This window comes from Callithrix jacchus, chromosome 6, assembly GCF_049354715.1.
Source record: "Callithrix jacchus isolate 240 chromosome 6, calJac240_pri, whole genome shotgun sequence".
Taxonomy (NCBI): domain Eukaryota; kingdom Metazoa; phylum Chordata; class Mammalia; order Primates; family Cebidae; genus Callithrix; species Callithrix jacchus.
Window position 1 is genome coordinate 126,904,778 of NC_133507.1, and position 21,516 is coordinate 126,926,293.

General features: G+C 40.2%; 1 protein-coding gene across 5 annotated transcripts in view; it reads left to right on the top strand.

The window, feature by feature from the left end:
* Positions 1 to 21,516, top strand: part of PARD3B (par-3 family cell polarity regulator beta) — a 1,139,106-nt gene that overhangs the window by 1,032,162 nt on the left and 85,428 nt on the right. For 4 of the 5 annotated variants that reach the window (XM_002749672.6, XM_035305418.3, XM_078328278.1 and 1 more), the window contains one exon: positions 9,555 to 9,634. In XM_002749672.6, the coding sequence (XP_002749718.3) occupies positions 9,555 to 9,634 (80 nt within the window). Of the gene's footprint in view, positions 1 to 9,554; positions 9,635 to 18,925; positions 19,046 to 21,516 lie in introns of all 5 variants that reach the window. The other variant, XM_008999274.5, reaches the window with a different exon arrangement.

Sequence of the window (21,516 nt, forward strand, 5' to 3'; positions counted from 1 at the left end):
TGATACTGATACTGGAATGTTCCAGGAAGTCTTTTCTTTCTAGTAACTGTAAATGGAAATCAGCAGAACTTGTCCACTGGCTGAAATAGAAAAAAAGAAACATTTGGAAAAGCTGAATATTTTCTGTATCTGTTTAGTCTTTATAAATGGAAATATACCTAAAATATGCTAGCAAGCTTGGTCAATGAATATGCTTTGTAGAGTTTATCAGCTAAAAGGAATAGTATAAACCCTTAAGAAATAATATGAACTACTATGTCATTTAAGAATTGAACATATTTTGAGGGTTGGCATTGTTTTTTTGGGATGAGTAAATAACACTGACACAGAGTGTATAACAAGACATCAAGGAGCAAATTACTAATGTAATACATTCATGAAACAATTAGAAACCAGATTTAGTAAGTACTAGAGATTAGCATCTAGTGATTAATGTCGCTAAGACTACATCAAATTACTGTTTACTCTGCTCCTGGAGAATACAGGACAGGTGACAGATTTCTTAGGAAATGCTTTTCCTAATACCTTTTTTCTTTCTTTTCCTCAGACATTTGTCTTTTTTCAAGTATGAGTTTACATTTTAGCCAGTGTTACAATATCTCTATTTGTAGGTAGACAGATGGGGGAAAGGAAATGAGGAACGGTGTCTGGCTCTTTAATTAAAGACATAGAGCCAGAGTTTGCTCTTCAAGCTTGTTGGCAAAGGCACATACACACACGTGCACATACACACACAAAGTGCATCTGATAGATGAAGCCAAATTTGTAAAATTGTATCCACAATCATAGTTTCTATGGTAACTGTATCTTAGGCCTAGACACAAACAGAGCTGGCAGGAGATGTCTGATTTTATTTTCTGCTAAGACAATCATAACAGAGATAGTTCAGGTTATTAAGATCCCACACCCCAGTGTGCATGCAGCTAGTACTTGGATGGTGCTCTCATAAGAATTCATGCTTAAATCTCAATAAATACTTTATAATTTCATAATTTGCAGATTGTTTTCCTCTCTTTGTCATTCTGCTATAAAATCATCATGTGCCTATACACCATTACTATATTAATGAGATGATAGTGGTCAACATAAATGTGGAAATGATGCAGGATAACTTATAAATGTACACAGGCACAGGCTATAAGAGACTTTAAGGATTTCTGTTTTAACCCTGACATGTTACAAGGAAGGAAAATGTAGGTGCAGAATGGTTAAAAGACTTACGCAATAGTTGTTTTGTAAATATTTTATGTGCTGTATTTTTTAAACTAGCAGATGTTCTAGACTAGTCTATAAGCTAAGCTCTTAGTTATTTGACAAAATTACTGAAATCAAATTCCAGAAAACAGACACTTCAGAAATAAAGGTTTGAATGAGTGTGTGTTCTTTTGCCTCTCTGGATAGCATATTTGTAAATACGTAGCTCAGGCATAATATACCATAGCATTGCCAAAGATACATAATTAAACATCTTATTTTGATGAGTTTCCTTTTGTTTAAATAGAGCATTTCCCTGATTTCCCTAGAACATATAGTATTTAAGCAAAATATCTTAATATTAAAAGATACAGAAAACAAGTTTATAACTTTTTAGAAGTTTTTATTGTGTTGATTCCTCTAAACATCTTCCAGTGAAATCTATAACTAGGTAAGAGCAATGGAATTAGAAGAAAGCTTTTGGAAATGTGGAACACTGCTCAAAAATATCTGTCATGATACCAACTTGAAATGAAAGGCACTTTCCTAAAACAGCATCTAAATTTTTATACTTTGCATCTTAATCTTGTGATGTGTCTGGCAGCATGAAACCCATTTTTCGGTAATGGATCTAAGTAAGACATATTTGTAAATGAGGATGTTATATATAGGTGAATACGCTGTATTGCAACTTTGCTTGGCCTCTCCATCACAGCAGCTTTTAAATTTCCTCAAGAAAATTGGCTTAAAGGACATAAATTACAAGATTGGCAAAAATGTGTCCTAACCTGTAGAAGCTGGAAAACATGTTAATTTTGAATTGTTTCCACCTTTCATCAGCAGACAGTTGCAGAAAAATCTTGTGTAATTTATTCTTTTATTTTTAATGAATTGTTAAAAAATGTTTGAAAAAGCATTATATCTTCTCCTCTGCCACTAATCTACAAATGGGGAATATTGGGAGGTTAAATGGCCTCTTTAGTATACTGCTTTATGAAACTGCTGATTCTAGCAATGCCAGGCTAGAAATACATACTAATTTAAGGAACCCTGAATGTAAGCAGCAAGCTCTTTGCTTTTGTAGAGAAAAGACTAATAGCTTTATTTAAACAAGGCTCTTAACACCCCAGCCGGCAGCAGGCATTGAGTGAATGAAATTGGGGGAACTCCCATGGACTAAAAGCACATTAATTCAACATTCCTTCCAAACACCAAGCCCTCCTGATAGGCTTGTCACAGGCTGTCATAACCCAGCCAAAGAGGGTCACCACGTGCAAGGCGCACCAAGGTATGAGCACTTTAAATTGTTTTGAATAAGCTCTCTGAAGTTTCACTTCCTGAGCTGTATCAGTAAAAGAAAGATAAATATGCCCCAAATCTAGGCGTAAGTTCTAACATTACACTGTTGTATAAAAGGCAGGGTTTCTGTTATGGCTTAAGTCAAGATTGTTTCTATCAGACATATATTTAGGTCATTACATTTAAAAAAAAACCTGCATGATACCAAGTAAGATAAAGGGATTTAAAAAAATTAATTGGATGGAAGCTGCTGACCTTATTTTTTTGTGATGAGGGAAATTACCTAATAAGGAGTTCTTCAAGCAGGAATATTTCTGAGGCTTGTTGAGCACAGAGAAAAATGAGAAGTGAGCTTATAAATGCCTGTGTCTGTTTTCTCTCCCTCACTCCCTCTTTAAGTCGTCTGACTTCCTAAGGACTTAACCACAACTTCTTATAATTGGCTTCCCTTCAGCAACCCTCTCTCTGCAATTTCCTATCCTCCATTTGCAGCTCTTTGCAAGAATATTTGTACCTAACAGACTAATCTATATTGCCACCATTTCTAACCAGGATATTAAAAATTGATCAAATTATAGAAGTAAATTACATAAATTATGATTTATCCATATAATGAGATGTTACATAGCCATTAAAAATCATGTTTTTAAATATATTTAATAGCATACACAAATGTCGATAAAAATAGAAGAGAAAATAGCTCTATATGCCATTAAAATATGTATGTGTTTGTTTTCCACAAAAATCATTTAAGGGAGAAAAAAATGATTAAATCAATTTTTAAAAAATAATGGAACAGAAATATATCCCCATCTTTTTCATTAACTAGCATTGTGTTCCTGAGGGAGAGGACTTTTTCTCATCTCTACATCCTATAGTACTTCACGTGTTGCTCTACATAGGAGACACTAACATATGTTTACGTATTTGAAAGTATTAATCCCATTCCATAAGCATGACAGCATAAGACAGTACAGTCAGTAGTTGTTTATTTACTAGAAAACTGTTTTCAGCCCCATAGAGTCTGGCTTTCTTTCCCTGTCAATCCACCAAAATCACTCTCAATAAAGCACCAATCGCCATCTCATTGCCAATTCCAAAAAATATTTTTGCAGACTGTGTAGTGGTCACTGTTCAGTTGCAGATAACTGTATATACTGTTGCTTAAGAAAGAATAAATTTATTATACCATAGTAATGAGCTTATAGAACCATGAAGGAAGTTAAAGAAAAAAAATTATTGGATAAGCTTTCAGGAATGATTTTCCAAGCCACACTGCAGAACTGAGCTACCAGGGTAGCTGCTGCCATTTCTATAGAGGAAGTTTTAGGCTACAGAGACACAATGCTCATATCAGGAGCCACTGTGATTAGGAAGGTTCCACAATCAGGAAGCCACCTCTCCTGCCACCGGTTCTAAAAACAACTACAAAAGTTACATTTCACCCTCAAAACTAGCAACGTTACAGCCACCAAAGCTGCCACAGGAAAACCAAGCATACCTCTCATTTAGTCATTCTTGCCATAATAAACAGTACAAGTGTGGCCACTGCCTCAATTCTATTTCCCAAACATTATGGCCTAACTTAAACCAGGCCAGTGCATTGGCTGCAGGGGAATCCAGAGAAAGGTAGTTTATAGCTTTAGAGGCTCTGTAATTCAAAATGACACTCTACAAGAAGGGTGGATTGAGTGAAGTGTACTAACAGTATACACCACAGTCCCTGCCTTACTGAAGCTCTTGACTGTTTTGACACTGTTGATCACTTCCTTCATGGAATTATTTTCTTGGTTTCTATAATAATACACTTTCCTGGTTTTCTTCTGAACCAACTTCTTTTCCTCAGACTTCCTTCTGGGGTCAATGTTTTTGGCCTGCCCCCTAAATGACAGTATTCCTAAGAATAGTATTATGTTCTCTCTTCTAATTGCATGTCTTTTCTTTTATTTGGCCCCTATAGACTCTTCCTGGGTATTCTTTGCCAAGCTTTCAGGTACCATCTCTATGCTGAACATTTCCCAATGCTACATCTCTAGTCCAGACTTCTCTAAGTTGCAAACATTATACTCAACTATCAAATATCTCCACTGAATGTCCCAAGTTAAGTTTAATATATCTAAATATTCCCTCCTCCCACCTCTACTCCCCAAAGCTGTTCTTTATTCCCGTCTTGGTGAGTGTTACCAAAACCATGTAGTTGCTAAGCTCAGAAACTTGGGCATTACTCTAAATACATCACTCCCTTTAACCTACAGTCAATCCCATTCATCTTATCTCTTTGAAATCCTAATAATACTCTCTTGTCTTTACCCTTTGAAAAGCCCTCTAGTTTACGCTCTTACCATTTCTGGCTTAGACCTTCACTGAACCCTCCATGTTGTGGCAAGAATAATTTTAAAAACTACAAAACTCCTAAAAGATAAAATACAAGAAAATCTGGATGTCCTAGGGTTTGAGGATGATTTTTTAGATATAAGACCAAAGGCATGATCTGTGAAAGAGAAAATTAATAAGCTGGACTTTATTAAAATTTAAAAATTTTTGCTCTGTGGAAGACACTGTCAAGAGAATGAGGAGAGAAGCTACAGATTGGGAGAAAAGTTTGCAAATGACACATCTGATAATGAAGTATCCAAAATATGGAAAGAAATCTTAAAACTCAATAATAAGAAAATAACTGAAATAAAAAATGGGCCAAAGACCTCAACAGATACCTCACCAAAGAAGATACATATATGGCAAAGAAGCATGTGAAAAGATGTTTTACATCACATGTCATCAAGGAAATGCAAATTAAAACAACAATGAGATATGACTACACACCTATTAGAATGGCTACCATTGGGAATGCTGAGCACACCAAATACTGACAAGGAAGTGGAACACCAGGAACTCTCACTCACCAGGAACTCTCATTCACCAGGAACTCTCATTCACCAGGAACTCTCATTCATTGAATTGTGGTGGGAATTCAAAATGGTATTGCCATTTTGGAAGACAGTTTGGTGATTTCTTGCAAAACTAAACATTGTCTCACCATATGATCCAGGAATCGTCTTTTTTAGTATTTACTCAAAGGATTGAAAACTGACATCCACACAAAAACCTGCACATAAATGTTCACATCTTTATTCATAATTGTCAAAACTTGGAGGCAACCAAGATGTCTTTTAGTAGGTGGATGACTAAATAAACTGTGCTACATCTGGACCCTGGAACATTACTCAGCCTTGGAAAGAAATGAGCTATCAAGCCATGAAAAAGCAAGGAGGAAACTCAAATGCATATTACTAAGAAGCCAATCTGAAAAGACTGCATACTGTATGATCCCAACTATGTGACACTCTGGAAGTGACTATGAAGAAGGTAAAAAGATCAGTGGTTACCAGGACTTGGGGGAAGGAGTGATGGATAAGCAGAACATTTAAGATGTTTATGGCAGTGAAAATACACTGTATGATGCTATAATGATGAATGCATGCCGTCATACATTTGTCCAAGCCCATAGGATGAACAACACCTAGAAAAAGCCCTAATGTAAACTATAGGCTTTGAGTGATTATAATGTGTCGATGTAGGTTAGTGAGTTGTGACAACCGTAGCACACGAGTGGGAATGCGGTAATAAGGGCGGCTATGCATGCATTGGGGTGGGACCATATGGACATCTATATACCACCTCTTAATTTTTTTGTGAACCTAAAACTGCTCTAAAAACTAGTTTCTTTTTAAAAATTACAGTGGTGGTAACAGTAAAAGCCACAATGGTAGCACCAGTAGTACAGTTGCTAGTTGATAGTATTCTTTTCTTCATACCCCGTTTCCATCTTTCCAAAATCTTCAAATTCCCTGAAAACACTGCTTTTGTTACGCCTCCATGGTTTTTCACTTTTGTTCTCTTTACTTGAATGCCTTATCCTACTCCTCCTACACCATTCTGCCCTAGAAACACTCCTCCTCATTCACATTTAGGTTTGAGATGGAGCTTCAACACCCACACACCGCTGTCTTCATCTCTCCCAGGTGGACTTTGGTATCCATTCCTGCAGACTCCCACTGCCTCCTTCCTCAGACTTCTACAGTGATCTCATTGTACCATAATTGTTTGCAGGCCTGTTTCCATGAGAAGAGGGGCTGTAGTTTTTCATTGCTTTGAATACACTGAATGACTACATTAATGATGTTGCAATATCAATGGAGAAACATACAAAGATATACACAATTAGTGAAGGACAGAATAATTTTTTTACGTGCAAGCATGTTGCCTATCTTTTGAAGCCTGGCCCGAGTTTTGGAACTTCCACGGAGTATTTCCTGACACCTCCAGGCCTCATCTGTGCCATTGCTGATGATGTCCTGAATGGCACTTTGTAATACATTGTCCTATATCATTCTTATTTCATTTCTAATGCTGTTTTCCCAACAAGAGAGAAAATCCCTTAAGAATAAGGATCACCTTACATTTTATAGAACTTTATATGCTGTTGGGTATATTTAATAGGTGTATGTGTATATATTATATATATATACATACACATATATATATAAAATATACATATATACATACAAATATACATATATACATATAAAATATACAAATATATGCATATATGAATATTATATGTAAATGTATATGTCTATTTGTATATTTTATATATATTTGTCTATTTGTATGTATGTATATGCATAATCATATATTATAATGCATATAATTATGTGTGTATATATATACACACATAATCTGTTCCTCAAGGCACCAGAACAGCAACAGGCATGTGGTCTTCTCAAGGCAACAGAATACTGACTGATATCATTATGCCAGGACAGTTCTGGATAACAGTGCTAAAACTATTAACTTGGAACTTTATAGCTGCAATAAAAAGCTCAGTTGGAATGTCCAGAGCTATACTAGGGATACATAAGCATAGTAATTTTCCAATAACCACAATTAATAACCTTCAGCATAGTGTTGGTATTCGCAGGAATTCTCTCTCCATAAGAAACAGCTTTACACACACAAGAAAGCAAACCTTAGGTGGGTAAGGACAATGTTTCTTTCCTTCACTTTTTCCCTGTCTTTTCTATTTTTCTTATTCCGTGTCTGTCACCATCCTTGCCTCTGGTTTTGGTAAAAGGTGAGAAATTTAAACCAAGGCTTTTATCCTAGTGCAGAAAACTCTCAATCTGTCTGTCTGTGGTTGCTTTCAAGATATACAGTCTTCATCCCTACCTACATAGCTCACTGGACTCTTACCCTCTCAAATAACCCCAGTGTCTCCTTTTCCACCTATTAATGATATATAAAGAGGTTTTACAGGCACACTCTAAAGGTCCTCCCACAATAATTAAACACCAAAAATAGTCTTTCTTCATCATCTAAGTGCCTATATATACTTGCTTTGCAACATCTCTCCCGATAGTCCCAATCCCATATATACACTCTGCACAAGCTGGGATGGAATGGTGGTTGTATGGAGAGCTGGGACTTTGGGTAAGAAGAAAATAATTTCCAGGTGGTTGAGTACCACCTAGGAAAGTTTTCCCTACTGACCTTGACACTGTTACTTCCCCTGCTTACTGGCAAAATCTCTTCTTCCCCACCTAATAGTCCAAGTTTTCTATTTACTCCTTCCATGCCCATGCATGAAGGCTACCCAAGAGCAAAAGCAAGCACATGAGTGGTCCATGTGATACCAAGTGTGAGGTGAACAGGTGGGGAATCAGCCAGTCATCAAGTACTTTTAAATACCTGTTATGTGTTCAACTTGTTTTTGGTTGGTATGATAGCTACAGAAGGATGAGATACAATATTCATTCAAAAAGCCAACACACAGTATTGAAAACCTACTGGGGCCAGTCACTGCCCTTTAGAATCTCAGAGGCTGATGGAAAAGACTCCAAGGGAGGTAAACACAGGGACACAGAGGAAGGGACAAAAACAATAAAGACCAACTCTAGTTAGAAAACATTTTCATCGCTTCTGTATGGCCATTCTTAAGAGAGAGAACTAACGTTCACTGTGGTCAGAGGGGCATCATGGATGCTGTGTAGTAGACAATTGGTTGTCACCAACCCCTATTAGTAAAGAAAGGTTTTATAGGAAAGGTTCTTTTATTTTATTTTATTTTATTTTATTTATTTTGAGACAGAATCTTGCTGTGTCACCCAGGCTGGAGTGCAATGGCACGATCTGGGCTCATTGCAACCTCCACCTTTCAGGTTCAAGCGATTCTCTGGCCTCAGCCTTCTGAGTAACTGGGACTACAGGCAAGCACCACCACACCCGTCTAATTTTGTAGTTTTAGTAGAGATGGGGTTTCACCATGTTGGCCAGGCTGGTCTCGAACTCCTGACTTCAGGTGATCCACCCATCTTGGCTTCCCAAATTGCTGGGATTACAGGCATGAGCCACTGCACTCAGCCAGAAAAGGTGCTTTTAAAAATAAGGTCTTTTCACAGCCAGAAGGAACTATAATGGTGTGAAAATTAAATGTAAGATACTGGATGGGTTCCAGGGACATAAAAATAGCATTAGTTAAAAATCTAAATAACTACAGACGTAAGTTAACAATAATGTGTCAATATTGATTCATTCATTGTTAGAAATGTGCCATACTAATGTAAGCTAGCAATAAGAGGGAAACTGGATACAGGATGTACGGGAAGTCTCTATACAGCCTGGTCAGTGTCTTTATAAATCTAAAACTATTCTAAAAACTAAAATCTTGTTTTTTTAAAAAAAAAAAGAAAAAGAAGACAAAGAGGAAGAGGAAGGAAAATAAGAAAATGGTCTATCAGCCTACAGAATATTCCTGGCATGGGGACATGAAGGAGACAGTTTGACAGTGACCCTTTTTTGAAAGAAGTGACTTTGTTGTTAAATGCCATGTTTGTGGCTTGATCATCAATTCCTATAGCGATGCAGAGTTCTTGCTTGCTTTTCCGTGGTTGATTTTTGGCAGGCGGCAGCAGCATTTGTGCGCTGATTATAATTTCGAGATGCATTGTCACTAACCAGGGTGTATAATGGATCTTCATCTCTAATTACTTTTCTCTCCACAGGTGTCTGGAAAGGGTCCAGATGGGAATGCACACAGCCTCCGCTTTGAAGGGATGGAGAGGCAGTACGCATCCTTACCCAGGTAGGTCACAGAGGGGTCTCCCATCTCCAGCTCACCCACAAATGAAGTCTTTAGAGAAGTCTACATGAAGTAAAAATCTGGCTTTGAAATGGGGAATATGTTATAGTTTTGCCTCACTGCCGTCTGCTGCAGCCCTAGTTCCATCCTCACAAATGTGCTAATAATTGAAACACTTGTGGGTTATTTTTAAGGGGAGAAAATAGTATATCATTGCAATTGAACATGTCAGCAAGAATATTGGATACTAAATGGAAATCCTAAGCCATTGCTATAAAAATGGTATCGAACATTCTGCACCAAGCTTAGAGACAATAAAATAGTAAATCCTCTGTCCTGGGAGTTACCCACAAGAATGGCAGACCAATCTTAAGCTTGGAGTTTCATGTGGGTGTTAAGAAGCAGGAAAGAAATGTGAACTTGGGAAGGTGTTTTTGCCTGATTTAGAATCTGACCTTGTTCTCAAGGCAATAAGCAAATATTGCTGAGTGGCGCAGACCCAGTGTGGGTAAGGAACAACTGTGTGGGAGAAGTTTGCTTGGCCACCCTGGCCTAATGTGATCCACTCATGTGGTAACTAGACACCCTTGAAAATGAGATACAGTTCTCAAAAGCTTGTGCTGTTACTGGTGAGATGAAGAGTAATTTTAGTTTGCTATCAGTAGCACATGACAAAGAAGAAGCTTTTCCAAGAGTACATGCAGTCCAGCTACGATGGGAGTTAGGTGAGGTGAGAGTGTGAGAGCTAGTGGGGTCCAAAACAGAAACAAAGAAAGGTTAATGCCAGGCAGAAAGTTGTAGTGTTTTCAAATACCGCCTTTTAAGCGGGTGGGAGAAAGACCCCAAGTAGAGCTTCTTTTTCATCAAAGCTGAGCTGTTCAAGTGCCAAGTCAGAGATGGAGTGACTGACATTGTATGTTGCCTGTACCTCTGTGTGTGATTTACAAAATGAACACCCTGAACATTACAACAGGCAAAGCCAAAGTGACCATCTGCTCTTATAAATAGCTTATTTTCAAAAGTAATAAAATCTAAAATCTAGCAGAGAAGCATTTTTATCCTGATTAGGCAGGATACCCAAAATACAGTATTTTTAAAGCTTTTATAAAGTTTTATTTATTTTCCTGTTTTCTTTTCTTTAATAGATGTTGCCTAATTAGTTTTTCACATTTGTGATTAGCTTCCTGTTTCTATTTTCCTTGGCTTAGTACAATTGGCCCTGAGTATCTATGGGTTTCACATCCATGGATTCAATCAACCTCAGATAAAAAATACCCAAGAAAAAAAAGAGAGTCACAATGGTACCGATCATGTACAGACTTTTTTTCCTTGTCATTATTCTGTAAATAGTACAGTAGAACAACTGTTTACATAGCCTTTACATTGTACCCAGTATTATAAATAATCTAGAGATGATATAATGTGCATGGGAAGTTGTGCACAGGTTATATACTAATATGATTCCATTTTGTATCAAGGAATTGAGCATCTGTGGATTCTAGTATCTGAGGTGGGGTGGGGAGCGGTCCTAGAACCATTCCCAAAACCAAGGGATGAGTATATTTTGTTTCATTTTAAAAATGGCAGTAGTTTCCAAAAATTTTGTTTTACATATAAGATTTCTAGCTTTCACTGTTGAAGTATATGGAAATTGTGGTTAAGGCAGGTGGAAAATAGAATGTTCTTATGAGAGGGGGTCAAAAAAAGGAAAATTGGAAACAATTTAATATATTCCCGACTAATCCGCACTCACAGTCCAGAAATGGAGTTTTTGGGTACAAATCAAAAGCACAGAAATAGCATTTAAAATGCTATAAATTTCACTCATTCATTCATTCACCATGTATCTGGTGATCACCTAGTATGTACCAGGCCCTGAGAATATGGAAACTGGAGTCACAGTCCCAGTCCATCCTGAGAACTCTTCTGCTTAGCGAAGGAGTCAAGCAAATCGGCCTTTTATGGTAGTGCAACCAATGCTTCTGTTCATAGTCATTAACGTAAAGTCTTCTGGATTTCCAGCTCTTATTTGTTTTTGCTAATAATCCCTGAAATGCTCTATCATGGCTGACTCTAAACAAGTCTATTTTAGCATTAAACAGTGTGGTGTGGGTTTTCTGACAAAGGAAGTGCGTTTTTGCTGTTTATGGCTCTTTATAAATGTGTGAAGTGACAAGGTTCTGCCAGCCCCAGAATAAAACTGTAGCTGAAAGGGAAGCATCTCAAACTGGAAATAATTTTGGCAAAATGTTCACTCACCCACATACACAATGGTAGGAATGATTATAGTTGCACATGCAAACAGACCTTTACAGCTATCTGACAACCAGAGGCAGCAATGATGGAGAATAAATAGGGCTCAGACAAATGCGAGGGGGACCCCTGGAAGTGGCTTTTAAATGGGGACGCTGCATCTCAACATCTAAAGAGGCAATGCAAAGCTCCCTCCCAGGCAATGCACACTGGTCCATGGTTGGGGGGCTCCAAATTAAACTAATGAGATGCAGAAAGCAGAGGCCAGGGATGCACTGCTGGTTTCTGAAAAGGTATGCAGATGCTGCTCTGAGTGCCAGTGACATTTACCCTGGTTTTCTTGTCTTTCCCCCTGGAGATTTCACTGTCCACCTAATTGAATCACACCAGCTCCACTGCTGTCTCCTTTTGCCAGGAGAATAAGGCGAGCACATCTCTGTAGGCACCAGATCCCTCTTCATCATAGAGGCAGGGAGCTTTGAAATATTCATGGAGTTAAATTTTTAATTAAAAATAGGAATAAATCCATCTATAGGAAGTCAGTGGCCAACCTTATAGGGAACTTAATATGCTACTGACTGATTGGGTTCCTATGTTGTTTGTGTATTGCCTGATGGTCCTTTTTAAAAACAATTCAGTAACACTGATTTCCATGCCAAATTTGGAGCCATCCACACAGAGAGAAAATGCCCCACAGTGCATGGAGTAGGTGAGGTGCTCTGGTCAAGGGGCATCCCCCAGTGCTTCCATGGAACTCTGTCATCTTTAAAGCAGGCCCATGCAGCCCACTGCCAGGCTAAATGACACATCACAAAATAAAGGCAGAGTGCTGGCCAGCACAGGAAAAAGACAATTCCCAGCACTCGGTAGTTATGAGGTTGCCTAAGGCTAAGGGCTAAGGGATGTTAAGTGTTATTGTTAAGCAATGTTAAATCTTCTGCCTCCTAAGAAAAATGACTGTACTTCTTTTCTCCTGAGGGTGCTGTTTTAGAAAGCGGAGTATGGTTGTAATACAACCTCGTTAGTAAACACCAGACCTGTACCAGGCCAATGTTTTACCAGCCTGAACAGCCCTCAGTTTTCTTGGTAGTAAACAGAACAAAATCAGCATTCCCTTATTCTTGCCTGACACAAATTATTACTCACCCTAGGTGAGTAGGGAAGTAGCTGTTTCCTAGGTTGCTATGATGTGCGAACATCGACGTATATGTTTTTGCAAACAGCTCCTTTTTCACTCAGCCTGCCAGCCCCTCGCAATTCTCCCAGGCCCCATTCTGATTCTGCAGGCCTCCTTGTGGTCAGTTCCTTCAGCAGTGAACTCTCCAGTCTTCCAGTCTCAAGCCTCCATCACTCCACCTGGCCCATCCCTGGCCCCATGGGATCCCATTATCCTCCTCTCTGCAGATGGCTCCATGTATCAGCACATGATGTTGCTCTTCCAGGCTTATAATCAAGTGTGGAGTCCTAAGGAGTGAGCAAAAGGCACTGCAGCTCTTCTGTGGTCCTACGTGCATGGGCAGTGAAAGGTTGCTGGAGAGACACGTAAAACTGCATTCATGGGATCCACTACAAAATTCACATTAGGCAGCGCCAGCTGGGTCCCTGCTGCTGTCCAGCATTTTTTGTAGTCATGTTGTCAACTCCCCTGACTATCCCACAGTGGCCATTCCAATCCTTTCTACTCCCGTTAAGTTCTACGAAGATGACTAAACTTCCCAAGCCCAGTCTCTGGAGGTGACCTCATTTCCTTTCCTTTACGACCTTGAGGCATGCAACGTCAGCCCCTCAACTTCTGCTCCTGCAGCTCAGACTCCTGCATCATCGCTCACACACACTTCCCAAGGGGATGCACTGAGGGCCTGAGCTCAGAGGCTGTGAATGTAGCCCCAGCTTCATCCCTTACCACCTGTGTGGCCTTGGGCAGTGATGGAATTGCTCCAGGCTCTGTTTTGTAATCTGCAAATTGGGGACGATTTTAGAGCCTCAGGATAGTGCTGGTATGAGTATTAAATACAATAATACAGGCAAAACCCTCAGTGAAGAGCCTGCATAGTGCATTGAAGGATTTTTTATTGTTAGCTCTTTTTTATTTTATCTCTGGGGAAAAAGTGTGCCTTCCTATAATGAGGCAAACCTACACACCAGAGCTCATTCTCCCTGGCTTCTTGGGGACTTTGAGCCACCAACTACCCTCTCTCGGCAGCACCTTTAATCCCCCTGCCAGTTGCTTTCCTCCCTTGCCTACTATTATAGATGCACAACCTCAGTGGCACGGTTTGCCAGAAGTCCCCACTATGTGGAGGACGAGAAGCAGCCCCTGCATGGGGATACACTGGGAGACTCACTGAAGCTGCAGGATTCGCCAGCTCAGGCAAGGCCAGGGATCTGAATGGCCAAGAGCAGGAGAACACAGCTAACTACTGTGTTGTGAGCAAGAAGCTGAGCTAATGGGCATGATAGGAGAAGCAGTGCTAAGGAGAGGGAGTTTATGACAGATACAGGTGCTGACTCGGCTCTAGGCAAGATGCCAGGGCTCCTGTCCAGCAAGACTTGGGTGCAGGAGTCGACATTGCTCCAGTGGTGGAAACCATACCCAGGACAAGTTAACCAGCAAGGTGAAGCATGATGCTCTAGCTCCCAGGGCAGACATGGCATGACAGCAACACCCTATTTGCTAGTGGGAGAGATCCAGAGATACTGCTAAGATACTCCTGTTATCTCAGGACTGGGCAGTGCTGAACTTTCAACCACCAGGACTTATACCTGAGCAGGACTCGGGTGGCAGGACTACCCCATTAAGTTGACTCTTGTATGTCAGAGAAAAAGAAAGATCTTTGCTCTCAACTCTCCTTTTCCCATATTTCTACTCAACCCACTCATACTGTAGCCTCTTGTCCCAGGCTTCTGACCACACCACTGATACTTCCACCAGATTCTGCTTCCCACCTTTTGCTCCATGTGGATTCTCTCTGTGCTGTCTCCTCCATTCCTGCCAATTCAGTGCCCATCTCTATGATGATAATTCCAAAAGTACCTGCCTAACCTTCATATCCCACTCTTTTTTTTTTTTTTGAGACGGAGTTTCGCTCTTGTTACCCAGGCTGGAGTGCAATGGCACAATCTCGGCTCACCGCAACCTCCACTTCCTGAGTTCAAACAATTCTCCTGCCTCAGCCTCCCAAGTAGCTGGGACTACAGGCACGCACCACAATGCCCAGCTAATTTTTTTGTATGTTTTTAGTAGAGACGGGGTTTCACCATGTTGACCAGGCTGGTCTCGATCTGTTGACCTCGTGATCCACCCGCCTTGGCCTCCCAAAGTGCTGGAATTACAGGCTTGAGCCACCACGCCCGGCCCCATATCCCACTCTTGTGACTCCAGTTATAGCTGCCTCTTTGATAAACTCCTTCTGCCTCCAAGATGCCTCAGAGACCCCCTGCTAAAATCCATGCCATTTCCCCTGGCTCTTCTTCCTTTAAATGTCCATAATATCCGGTTAGCACCTTTCCAGTGCCCTAAAAACACCTGAATTAGGTTATCATTCTACCCCGCCCCTGTTCATCACACTGGACTATAAATTCCTTGAAATAAGGGACTTTGTTTTATACCCATCACTTGTTACACCCACCACCAAAACCTAACATAGGGCCGTGTATATAGTAGTCTTAATACATTGCCCTACAGATGAGAATAGATTTTTTGGTTTTTGTTTTGTTTCCTCCACCACTGAAGCAATACCTCCTCCTGCACCCAAGTCTTGCTGGACAGTCTGGTCTCATCTGTTGCAAAGGCATGGTATGTACATGCAAAGTACAGTGGTATGATCTTGGCTCACTGCAACCTCTGCCTCCAGAGCTCAAGCATTTTCCCACCTCCAACTCCTGAGTAGCTGGGACTACAGGCATGTACCACCACATCCAGCTGAATTTTACATTTTTTGTAAAGACAGGATTTTGCTAAGTTGCCCAGGCTGGTCTCGAACTCCTGAGCTCAAGCAATCAGCTTGCCTCAGCCCTGCAAAGTGCTGGGATTATAGGCATGAGCCACTGCACCTAGCCAAGAATATATTTTTCTTATATGCAAGAAATTTATGGGAAAGAAACCCCATAAAGCTTTTTTGACAGTTTGTTTTAGAGTGCTCTTTTCCAAATAAGTAATGATTTTTCATGAGGATATATCTTTTCTCTGAAATCAATAAAAGTCCAGACTTTTTTTTTTTTTTTTGAGACTGAGTCTCGCTCTGTCACCTAGGCTGGAGTGCAATGGTGCGATCTCAGCTCACTGCAACCTCCACCTTCTGGGTACAAGCGACTCTCCTGCCTCAGCCTCCCAAGTAGCTAGGATTACAAGCACCTACCACCATGCCCGGCTTTGTGATTTTAGTAGAGATAGGGTTTCGCCATGTTGGCCAGGCTAGTCTTGAACTCCTGACCTCAAGTGATCTGCCCAACTCTGCCTCCCAAAGTGCTGGGATTACAGGCATGAGCCACTGCACCTGGCCCAGACTTCTAAATAGTTCATCCTTAGCGACCACTTACTATGTATAAGGCGCAGTTCTAAATGCTTTGCAGCTACTGACTGACAACGCTCACAGCAACCCTGTGACTCAGCAGCAATCTGATAATTATCCGCATTTCATAGGGAAGGTCACAGGCAGAGAGAAAGGTTAAATAAACTTGCCCAAGTTCAACAGCTAAAATGTGGCAGAGCTGGGATTTGAACCCAAACAGTCAGGCTGTGAGTATGTTCATTTTAACCACTTTGGCTAATGTTATGAAGCTCAGAGTTAGATCTATACTCTACACCTATCATATTCCCTTAAATTATTTGCTCACCTGTTTGCATTTCTCACTAAAATATAAGTGCCTTTGAGGACAGGGACTGTGTCTTCTTCATCTTTGTATATGACACAGAACATTTTTAATATACAGGTTAAGTAATGCCTTTCAACCGTCTCTGTAATGCTGTCATAAAATCAATTCTTTTTTCCATTCCCTTGGGCCCTTTGTTTGAAATATGAACAGTTTAATGCGTAATTGCTAGATGAACATTAAGCAATATACTTTGCCTACCAAAAAGAGAAGACTGTTTTGTTAGAACACTCCTGAGAGTTGAAAAAACAGTGTCTGCAAATTGGTACTTTAGTTCTTGAAGACTAAGAATAATATCTCCCCAGAAGAAAAAAGATGACAATAAATTTCCTGGTGGAGTGCTGCCTGAGCACTCCTGTGGAGAGAAAGACTCCCTCTCCTGAGGCTGATGAGGGACAAAGGCCTGCTCCGGCCACGTTCGCCTCCAGTCCCTGATATTGCTCTAACCCATATTACATAGTTACCTGGGAGGAAAAAAAAACAGGTCTCTCTGAACATCTCAAGCAGCTTTCAACTTGGCTGTGCGATAGAAAGCAATATACTAGAGCTGAGTTTGGTTAGAAAGAGCAACTTTGGAAGGAGCAAACAGCTAATGCTTGCTTCCTAGGAACCCATGAGAAATTTGCTTTCTAAATACATTCCTGGCGTTTTTGCATTAGGTACGACTGAGTTCATTTCAGAAGAAATACGCCGCAAGAGCATGCTTCCACTCTAATGTTTCAGCTGGTTCATTGTACTGCTCTCAGTCTACTTGTCTGCTTTTGCCCATCAGGAAGACTCCAATCACAGTGCATGGCTAACTTTGAAACTTGCAACAAGCATGCTGTCTGCTACCCTTGGTCATCCCAAAAGCATTTTGTCTGCGTGTCCTTGACATTCTTCTTTTCTGTCATTTACCTTACTTTTTAAAGATGTCTCCTGCTCAGATTTCTCTAGTTCTCTTCTACGGTGAACTTCTGCTTCAGTCACTGCTATTGAATTTTCCTTTGCTGGTGTTGCATTATTCTGTTGTGCTCACTAAACCACTGGTGGTGACATTCAAGTTCTGCCGATTTCCAGCAATACGGTACTGGACTTTGGCTGAAGTGAATCTGGATAGTAATCCAACGAGTTCGATGAAAAGTTGAGCAATCAAAACATTAAGTATATAGGGTGTGAGTGCTTGTCTTGGTGTGGGCAGAGGTTTGTTTGACCGTCTGGGTCTATAAAAGTTCACAAAGTCTCCATGCTGCCCAACTGAGTACTTTTCTGTGTGACAAGGCCAGCTTGTCAAATAAGATGCTTCGTGAGCATGTAATATATGTACTGCTCCCTGCAGTCATGCTAATGGTTGGAATGTTCTACCAGAGTTTGAGGCCGTCACATTTGATTTATTAATAGACATATGAATAATGGCCAGTGGCTTTGACACTTTCCTGGTGCAACCCTATCTGAAGTCTTCCTCGCTGTGAAAAGCTGCCTTGCAATGTTTGTCCCTAAGATTGCTGCTCTGACTTTGCAGGAATACTAAGATGACCTGAAGAACTTATCTAGATAATATCTTTCACATCAGCATGTGCGGGGGTTTACTGCCTTTTGAAGACCAGTGAAGCTCTTTTACCACTCTAAATTAAGCTCTCTCATCCTTTTTCCTAAGATTCCCTATGCTGAAAATACAGTCTCTACTTTCTCTTCCCAGGAGAATCAGCTGCCTGTTTGAACAGCCCCAATACTACCTCGGTCTTAATGCAGAGGACAAAATGATGAATTAGCAGCAACGTAATTCCTTGTGAGATTAAGATGTCTCCATTGTCAACTCAAACTTCCTGTCTGAAAATGCAGAAAGCCCTAGCATGTAATATCACTTTAAGATGCCAAACAGCTGAGATCAGGGGGTTAATGCTACTTCCATATCATTTTTATGTCTCTTAGTTCCTCAGATAAAAGTCCATTTTAATCAAACTTTTCATCATTTCCTTGTAGCCAATATATCCTTGATTTCAGTTAGAATATTTGATATTAATTATTCAGTCGAAGGCCTCCATTATGAGTTGAGTTAGAATTGTGGTGATTTAAAACATGTTAAGACCCATTATGGTAGTGATGTCCCCAAAGTAGCCGTAACTGAATCTTGATGAACCACAGACATTAAACTGTATAGGTTTTTACTTTTTCTCTCATTTTCCATAGAAAATTCCACACTGCTACACATTTGTTGGCTAAGTACTCTTTCGAGAGGAAGAGTATGTGCCTGCTCTTTCAAGATTGCCAAATCCGACATTACCTTGGACATGAAATCTATTAAGCTTGGTAAGCTGACTTGCATGTTTTCCCTGCTGCACATATTAAAGGGAGTTTTAGCATTTATTTCCTACTTCTCCAGCCAAAAGAAAAGAAGGCTGTTTTGTGCCTAGACATCTGCTTAGAGTATTGCTCTATATCTCATTTCTCATAATCTTTGGTAGTTCTTGATGTTTTCCTATCTTATTGCCATTCCACCATCTGCCTCCAAATGCTCATTGCTCTGGAATGATGGTGGTGATTTTCTTGACAGTGCTGCACCGTTTTGCATGATGCACACTGTCACTCTGCAGCTACCTCCTCCTGTCTTCTCTTTGACTCCAGCCATTTGCACTGTCCCTTGATTCAGGTTCCTGGGTTTGCTGTGTATATGGATCCTAGTATTAACCTACCATAGGCAGAGACACTACAAATAAATGAAGTGTATTAATTTATTATAACATCTGATTTGTATGTTTGTGAGTCCTGTGCTTTATGATTATTTAAAATGGCATTATATCACTCAAACACATAAGCATCTTGGATAAAAAGTTAGTGCTTTGCCAAATGCATGAATACATGATATTATTCAACAGGAATAATTAACAGTAAAATCTCTAGGTTTATTTTCCATTTTTATATACCAAGATCTGCATGCAAACTGTTTCAAAGATGTCCTGTTATTCCTAAACTAGTTGATTGCATCTAAAAAGAAAATAAAACTAAGAAAAATTAAGGCAAGGCAGGGGTTGTAAAATGTATTGCGTGACTGCTATGTCTATGTGTTTTACATGCCCTGTCTCATTCACCCTCACCGCCCAGCTGGGTAGGAGTCATGATGCTCCTTTAATAAAAGAAAAAATTCATCGTCAAAGTCACAGAATCAGAATTCAAACCCAGGACTCTCTGGTTTCCAAGGCCTTTTTAATTTCACTTAACCCCACACAACTAACACTGGCAAGTTAAGGAGAGGTTGGAATACTTACATCAACCTTTTTCATAAGTAATATGCGTTCATGAGATGGGAGGTATTCTAGATCATATGACTAATAGCCCGTGTCCATCGTGAACATCTTTGAATGTTCCAAACAAAATAGAAAATGTCAAAACCTACAGGTTTTTTTAAAATACAAGAAAATAGTAGGGAATTTATGGGAAATAAAGAAAAACATTTTTGAATCACACAGTTTTTATTCTTGTATTACTATGATAAGTTTTCCCAAAGTAGAAACAAGATAGCTGCCTTTTCCTTACAATTATTCTGTCCCTGTTGGGAACATCAATAGAAATGTGAGTGGTGCCCCCTAGGGCTGCACAGGCCATGTGTGTGGACCAGGCCCCCAGCCCCTAGACTGCACTCTGTTCCACTCCTCCAAAGAACACTCAGAACAGGGCAAGGGGAAGGAGTTAACATTTGCTGAGCCCATATTATGCTCCAAGAACTCTGGCGAGTACTTTAAATATGTCACCTCATTTATTTCCTGTAACAATCCTGATAGAAACATTATCGTCCCTATTTTATGTATGAAGAAACTGAGGCTGGGAGATGCAAAGAGGTGTGGCTAAGATTGCACGCAGAACAAGTGGCAGGTTTTGGAGTTCGTTCAGTACTTTCCACCTCTGAAATCTCGGCTTTCTACTGCGTCAAGGTGTCCGGTACTAGGCTGGTTGTAAACAGGTAGGAGAGACACATTATGTGACCATCCTTTCCTGAGGCAGCCCTCACTGCTCTGATCCCACCCTAAATCACTGCAGTGCATATTAGAATGAGCATTTCAATGAATAAACCTTTAATAGGCATTCAGAATGACTAAGATCAGCAACCACTGAACCACAGAACTCCCCTTAACAAATTTAAACACCCACTTCCTTCCAGCCGAAATATTTTTCAAATGGTGCCTTTTTTCTTAAAGACTGCCTCTGTGTGATGCTAGGGAGTTAAATATATATACATATAAACCAGTTGGTTCCACTTCAGCAATTTTTGTAGCCAGGAAACTATTGTTGGTTCTTTCACAGTGTAGTTCTGGCACATCCTTAGGGGACATGGCTGAAACGCAAATGCCAGACAACTGCGGAAGCACTGCTTCTACTGACTGCTGCTTCAAGTCCAGAGAAGAGAGCTTTGGCAGTCAGTTACCATGGTGGTGCCACTCGAGCCCATCTGTGCCCTGGATCTCATGTGACACAGGCCCCATGACCTTAGTCATTGTGCCAGAAAACACCTTGGTCCAGCTCCATTATTTCCAGCAAAGGCAAACATTTGTGGTACAAATGTGAGAGGGGTTGGTACAAAAACAGTAGCCTCCAGAACATGTTCCTGCTTCTATTCCAAGTCTTTAATTAAGCCTAGACTGAAATGGCCAGGGCCTGTCTCAATAGAGGGTTGCCCCACTGCAATCAGAACTGACCCTTATGGCCAAACATGAATGACATGTTAAATAGGTAGGAACCTGGCAATTCTCACTGGCCATTCTCCACCAACAGTACGCTCTGGGGCA